At 44.8% G+C, this 7,878-nt stretch overlaps 1 protein-coding gene across 2 annotated transcripts in view; it reads right to left on the bottom strand.

Annotated features, from left to right (window-relative positions):
- Positions 1-7,878, bottom strand: part of srgap2 (SLIT-ROBO Rho GTPase activating protein 2) — a 98,616-nt gene that overhangs the window by 48,196 nt on the left and 42,542 nt on the right. For both annotated transcript variants that reach the window (XM_048612088.1, XM_048612089.1), the window contains exon 9: positions 7,503-7,587. In XM_048612088.1, the coding sequence (XP_048468045.1) occupies positions 7,503-7,587 (85 nt within the window). The remainder of the gene's footprint in view (positions 1-7,502; positions 7,588-7,878) is intronic.

The following is a 7,878-nucleotide window of genomic DNA, read 5'->3' as shown; positions in this document are numbered from 1 at the left end:
GCTCCCTCAGCACTGGCCCTCCGACAGTGCGGCGCTCCCTCAGCACTACAGTGAAGTATCAGACTCGATGTCTCTGTGTTCAAGCCACAGTGTGTGAAGTAAACTGTAACCTTGTGACTGCAAGAACAACCGAGCTGAGGCTGACCCTCAGAGATTGGAGTCAGGAGAATCTCAGAATCCTGAAGTCACAAAGGCCTGGATCAGGATTCCAGCAGCAGGTGAAAGGACTGTCAGGATTCAGTGTGTACAACATCCCCTCCCAAGACACTCATCTTAGACATACAGACTCAGGTCAAAAAGTTTGGCACTCATTTCCACAATTTCTCAATGTGCACTATCCATTCACTCAGATCATGTGTCATAATCCTGCCTTATTAACTGAAAATATTTTTAAACATTTTATTCAAGATGTAGATGTGGAGCAACATGGGCATTTTTCTCTTGGAGAAGAGAAGGCTCAGGGGTAGAAGTATATAAATCTTTAAATTTCTGAAGGGGCTCGACAAGTTGGATAAAAAGATGTTTACTTGTGGGAGGGATCAAAATAGGAGCCATAAAACAAGACAGCCACTAATAAACTGAAAAGGGAAGTGAAGAGAAATCTCTTCACTCGGAGAGTGGGGAGAATGTGTATCTTGGTCCCACAGGGAGCGGTCAAGCTGAATACAAGTATTTCTGCTATAAACATATTTTGTTAATGTGAATTGGCTGTAATGTGATTAATGAATAGTGGACGCTGTTTGGATAACATGAACTTTCTGTCATACAGGTATAGTGATATTCTATAGCAATTTCCCTATAATGCAATTTTCTATATGCCAGGGTCACACGAGAACACAACTATCGCATTATAGGAGAAATACCTGTCATATCGATATACTTACAGCATGGAAATAACTGCATGGCAGAGAAAGAACAGCAAAATTTGTTGATAATTTGAGATGAGATACAATGGGACGAGGCTTGTCTGAAGCTGAAACATGGGCTTCACTGAACAGGTTACTTGCTGCTGTAAATTGTACAGCTGATAATGTTGCCACCTGTGATTGGACTGGGGCAGACTGAAATGGCTGATGGTGGAAAATCCAGTTCAGCATCTGAATTGGAAATGAGCTGAAGGGTAAATCGCTGCAGAACCGGATTCAAAGCAGAAAGAGTTACAAACCCACAGCTGGGCTGGGTGGCAGGGTCAGGCAGTTTGTGCGAGATTCCTGAATTCCTAACGCAGGACCAGCAGACGGAGCTGGACTCAGCTCAGCAGGACCGGCCAGCCTAGAAAAATCTGGGATTATTCCAGAAGCCAAATGCCGATTCAGCAGATGGCAGCTGCTGCCCTCGACAGACTGAAAGAGGACTTTTCACAGCAGCATCTTTTAAATCTTCCCTTGATCTTGCTCGTGGCTCCTGGGGTTTTCTTTCTGTTTATTATTTCTGGAGGGGATGGGCTGTATCTGAGGAAGGACCTTCAATGTTGCTGCTGTGTTCGGTATGAGGGCCAGCTGTGACACAACTGACAACCAGCCAATCCTGGGTTACCCTTGCACTCTATCCAAACATACACCAAAAATCAAGCATCAATTTTTCTTCCAGAAATTAGGACCTTCTGGTTGGTAAATGAGGTTATGGTTCTGAAATAGTTAATGTGGAAGATGTACACAAGCTGATACTGTCACGTATTCCTTGATAGATAATGAGATAGTCTTGCACTAGGTCCTGATGATGTAGCATTCCCTGGCTCATGGTAGTTGTATTCACTCTATGTGTACCTTGAATTTTACGAGAATTCACCGTAAATGTTGCCATGTGCTGTGTATGTCTACAAGGTTGAGGCTCTGCCTGGCAGTTAGACTGCTCAGTTGCTTGCTACAACGTTTGTTTCATAACTTGGAATGTGTTTCACTGTTTTGAATAAAGTAAGCCAGGGTTTCTCAAATTCTGATGAGCAATTGCTGAGATTGTTCTGATTAATATAACATGGTGAGCAGTGTTGGAACAGCATGCTGACTTGGCTGATCATCTCTGAACAGTCAGCAAATTAATCTTCACCAGAAACAAAAGAATAACATCTTACATCATGCTAAAGAGGATGACACAATCCTTAAAGGCAGAGTAGGTCACTGGCAGAGGCAGGGCACTAGATCAAAGGCTAGTGCACCAACCCAAACAGACCATGCACCTGGAGTATCTTCCAGCTGCAATAAAAGATCAGCTGGTATCCCACCAGTGGCAGATACATGAAGTGATGGACAAACCAGAATGTGATGATTTACATGACAAAACAAGGAGTGGTGAACACATGTTTCAGACTGTCAATCCTATAGAAAACATTGATGTTATCAGACTGTCTGAAGTGCTCACAAAAATTCAAATTTTCTTTTCTCAGAAATCCTATGACTGTTATTGACTAAGATTGACAAAAGGACAAGGGCCAACATGCTACAGGGAAGCAATGGTTGAGTGTTATTATCATTAGAGCATTAATTCAGAACCTCAGTTCATATTCGTAAGGACTAGCTTTAAATCACATGAAGCTGTTGTCGATTGCTGGTAAAACCCATCTGGTTCACTAATGTCCTTCGCAGAAGGGAATCTGCCATCCTTACCTGGTCTGGCCTACATGTGATTCCAAGCCCACAGCAATGGAGTTGACTCTCAAGTGTCTTCTGAAAAGCCACACAGTTGTATCAATCGCTACTAAGCCTCAAGAAAGAAATGAAACTGGACAGACCACCTGGCATTAACCCAGGCACCAGAAAAGACAACGGCAGAAATAGCCCTGTCGACCCTGCAAGGTCCTCCTCACTAACACCTGGGGGTTAGTGCCAAAATTGGGAGAGTTGTCTCACAGACTAGTCAAGCAACAGCCTGACATAGTCATACTCACAGAATCATATCTTACAGACAATATCACCATTCCTGAATATATCCTGCATCACTGACAGGACACACGCAGCAGAGATGGCGGGACAGTGGTATACTGTCAGGAGGGAGTTGCCCTCGGAGTCCTCAACATTGACTCTGGACCCCATGAATTCTCACGGTTTCAGTTAAACATGGGCAAGGAAACCTCCTGTTGATTACCACATACTGTCCTCCCTCAGCTGATAAATCTGTACTCCTCAATGTTGAACAACACTTGAAGGAAGCACTGAGGATGGTAAGGGCATAAAATGTACTCTGGGTGGGGGATTTCAATGTCCACCACCAAGAGTGGCTCAGCAGCAGTACTGCTGATCGAGCTGGTTGGGTCCTAAAGGACATAGCTGCTAGACTGGGTCTGCGGCAGGTGGTGAGGAACCAACAAGAGGGAAAAACATACTTGACCTCATCCTTACCAATCTGCCAGCTGCAGGTGTATCTGTCCATGACAGTATCGGTGAGAGTGACCATCCCACAGTCCTTGTGGAGATAAAGTCCCGCCTTCACGTTGAGAACAACCTCCATCATGTTGTGTGGCACTATCACCGTGCTAAATGGGACAGACTTAAAACAGATCTAGCAACTCAAGACTGGGCATCCATGAAGCGCTGTGGGCCATCAACAGCAGCAGAATTGTACTCCAGCACAATCTGTAACCTCATGGCCTGGCATATCCCCCACTCAACCATTACCATCAAGCCAGGGGATCAACCCTGGCTCAATGGAGAGTGCCAGGAGCAGCTGAAGGTGAAGCGCGAACCTGGTGAAGCCACCAATCAGGACTACTTGCACGCCAAACAACGTAAGCAGCAAGTGATAGACGTCCCCAGCATTACAGATACCAGTCTTCAGCCAGTTTGATTCACTCCACGTGATATCAAGAAACGGTTGGTGACACTGGATACTGCAAAGGCTACAGCCCCTGACAACATTCCGGCAATAGTACTGAAGACTTCTGCTCCAGACCTTGCCGCTCCCCTAGCCAAGCTATTCCAGTACAGTTACAACACTGGCATCTACCCGACAATGTGGAAAATTGCCCAGGTATGTCCTGCACATAAAAAGCAGGACAAATCCAAACTGGTTAATTACTGCCTCATCAGTCTCCTCTCGATCATCAGTAAAGTGATGGAAGGTGTCATCAACAGTGCTATCAAGCAGCATCTGCTCAGCAATGCCCAGTTTGGGTTCCACCAGGGCCACTCAGTTCCTGACCTCATTACAGCCTTGGTTCAAACATGGACAAAAGGAGCTGAATTCCAGAGGTGAGGTAAGAGTGATGGCCCTTGACATCAAGGCTGCATTCGACCGAATGCGGCATCAAGGAGCCCTGGAAAAACTGGAATCAATGGGTATCAAGAGGTAAACTCTCCGGGGGTCAGAGTCATACCTGACACATAGAAAGATGTCTAAGGTTTTTTTGGAGTAGATCTGTAGCTCGAGTTGTGGGTGTTGAGGTTGGTTGGCTCGCCGTGCTGGTTTGTTGTTTCGCAGACGTTTCATTACCGTGCTTGGTAACATCCTCAGTGCAGCCTCCGATGAAGCGTCGCTGTGTTTTCCTGCCTGGTTTTTAAACTCTGGGGTCCGTTGAGATGGATTGCCTCACTTCCGGTTACTCACTCATCTCAATCCACATGGACAAGGTGAACCACCACTTTGACTGGGACAACACCAAGATCCTGGGACAGGCTAGGCAGAGACAGGCACAAGAATTCCTAGAAGCATGGCACTCCACGAAGCAAGCCATTAATAAACACATTGAACTCGACCCCATATACATTCCACTACGAAGGAAACCCAGAAGTGAGGCAATCCATCTCAACGGACCCCAGAGTTTAAAAACCAGGCGGGAAAACACACCGATGCTTCATCGAAGGCCGCACTGAGGATGTTACCCAGCAGGGTAATGAAACGTCTGCGGAACAACAAACCAGCACGGTGAGTCAACCAACCTCAACACATAGAAAGATGGTCATGGTTGTGGGAGGTCAATCATCTCAGCTCCAATACATCTCTGCAGCAGTTCCTCAGGGCAGCCTCCACGGCCCAATCATCTTCCACTGCTTCATCAATGACCTTCCCTCTATCAAAAAGTCAGAAGTGGGGATGTTCGCTGATGATTGTATAATGTTCATGACTCCTCAGATACTGAAGCAGTCCATGTTCAAATGCAACAAGATCTGGACAATATCCAGGCTTGGGCTGACAAGTGGCAAGTAACATTCACGCCACACAAATGCCAGGCTATGACCATCTCCAATTAGAATGAATGTAACACCACCCTTGACATTCAATGGTATTACCATCACTGAATTCCCTACTATCAACATCCTGGAGGGGCATTATCATTGACCAGAAACTGAACTGAACTCGTAGCCACGTTATGTGACAAGTGCAGGTCAGAGACTAGGAATCCTGCAGCGAGTAACTCACCTCCTGACTCCCCAAAGCCTGTCCACCATCTACAAGGCACAAGTCAGGAGTGTGATGGAATACTCCCCACTTGCCTGGACGGGTGCAGCCCCAACCACACTCAAGAAGCTTGACACCATCCAGGACAAAGCAGCCCCCGCTTGATTGGCACCACATCCACAAACATCCACTCCCTCCACCACCAACGCTCAGCAGCAACAATGTGTACTGTGTACAAGATGCATTACAACAACTCACCAAAGCTCCTTCGACAGCATGTTCCAAACCTTCAACCACTTCCATCTAGAAGGACAAGGGCAACAGATACACGGGAACACCTACCACCTGCAAGTTCTCCTCCCAGCCACTCATTTTCCTTATTTGGAAAGATATCACCGTTCCTTCGGTGTCACTGGGGTCAACATCCTGGAATTCCCGCCCTAAGGGCATTGTGGGTTTACCTACAGCACATGGACTGCAGTGATTCAAGAAGGCAGCTCACCCCCACCTTCTCCAGGGAAACTAGGGATGGGCAATAAATGCTGGCCAGCTAGTCGCGCCCATACCCCACAAGTGAGTAAAAAGAAATCACTCTGAATTCAATGGCTGTTAAGATTCTCTTATGGTCTATCTGATACAAGTGATAATCAAACAGACCCTTAGATAGCATATAAAAAAGGATTAGGGACTCTGTATTTCAGTCGTAGTGTCCTTAGGTCTGAGCCAGGAGGCCTGGGTTCAAGTCTCAGCCTGCTCCTGAGGTATGTCGTCGTATGTCTGATTAAGTTGGTTAAAAACATCTACAATCTCTTTCAGGGGCTCTTGTGAGGCAATGGTAGTGTCTCCACCTTTGGACCAAAGGTTTGGGTTCAGGTCCTAACTGTCCTCGAGATGTATAGTTGCATGTCCCAACAGTTTGATTAAAACAACTAGAAAGGAGGATTGGTGGCAGCAAAGCAGGCCAAACAGCAGCTCCAGTTGTTGTCACCCAGATACCACCGTAAGGGGCACCACATTCATCCATTAACCAGAGCAACTAGTCGCTCTTGCTTCAAGATAAAAGCAACCAGAGGAGCATCAGTGAAGCTATTTAAAATGTAGCACAAATCTCAGATTTCTTCAACAAGAGAGGACAGAGGGTGGAACTCAATGTTGAATCTATTACAGGGTCAGAAACTATTTACCCAAGGGAGTAAGGTTAGCATTAAACATACTAATTGTTTTCTGTCTATCAGTGCCAACACATTAAATAAACCTTCAATCCGGGAACTGTTTGCTCAATATTTCAAGGTTGACATGCATTCTTTCTAGGAACTTTGATAAATTTGACATTTTTTTTCTGGAATGTTCCAGGATAACATCATACAGTTCAAGACTTTAACTTCAAGTTTCTCACTGTGTAAAGCAGTTCTACTGGAAGTTTAAACTAAGAGACAAACTGCCACAGCTTTATGCCAAGTCTCAGGAAGATTAGGAACATGGGGCCTTCATTCAGACTCTGGTAGACAGACAAGAAGGGATATTTTAAAAAACTTAAGCAAGTACGATCGATTATTGACACTAAACTTTAGACATCACATTGGAACATTTTTAAAACTGGAAAAGCGGAGAGAATGCAGGGGCCTAGCTGAACAGGCTGACTACAGTGAGGTCAGACACACAGGTTCCAGGAGTTAATTTTCCCCAAAACTCAGTCCTGACCCTTTCAGATAATTACTCAAGTAATTTATTTTTTACCACTGAGGAGATCAGCCATATTAATTCTTTCCAAAGTTTAGAAGGCTGAGGAAGAGTGGATAATTTGAAAACATTATGTCTGAAACTGTCAATTGTTAAATTTGGACAAACCTATTATTCGGAGCTATTATCCTGACTGCAAACCTCAAAGATGTTTAAAATCGTGAATATGTAAATCTTCAAGAGGTGCCGCTGTCAAAGACTATTCCAGTGGCGACAGACACTTGAACAGAACAGTGTAATATTAAATCTTACGGTTGATCTTTAAAACTCTGCATTTTGAGAAATAACACAATAGCTAAGACGATTTAATCGCAATACAGAATTGCTGGAAGGGTTGGCATAGCTTTGATGAGATTTGGACTAAATTATACTGAAAGGATCCCAAAACTCATGATTAGCTTCTCATGAATAAGATTAAAAATAATTTGTACTTTCTCCTAGAGTCTTCTGTAGAAGGTCATGTTTTGCCTGTAGTTTGGTGATCAGGTTTCTGCCTTCAAAATATTCTTTCAGTTTCTGTGAAAAAAGCAGGGAACAATAGTAAGGCAACACCAGAGAGGAGACTGGGACCAGCTGCCTGCCCCTTAAAAATCTTTACTGTCTTGAAAACACATGCGCAGCAGATCCTTCGGAAATTTTAAGTAGTCAATGTGCTTGAAAATTAATGAATGAGAAACGTTAAAGTGTTCTGACCCATCAACTGGGACATGCAGAGCTCTGACTGGGTGGCAGGAGCACAAAGGAGATAACAAGGTGTAGAGCTGGATGAACACAGCAGGCCAAGCAGCATCATAGGAGCAGGAAGGC

Source organism: Rhincodon typus, chromosome 25 (assembly GCF_021869965.1).
Source record: "Rhincodon typus isolate 14 chromosome 25, sRhiTyp1.1, whole genome shotgun sequence".
Lineage (NCBI taxonomy): Eukaryota > Metazoa > Chordata > Chondrichthyes > Orectolobiformes > Rhincodontidae > Rhincodon > Rhincodon typus.
This window is presented reverse-complemented; position numbering and strand designations above follow the sequence as displayed.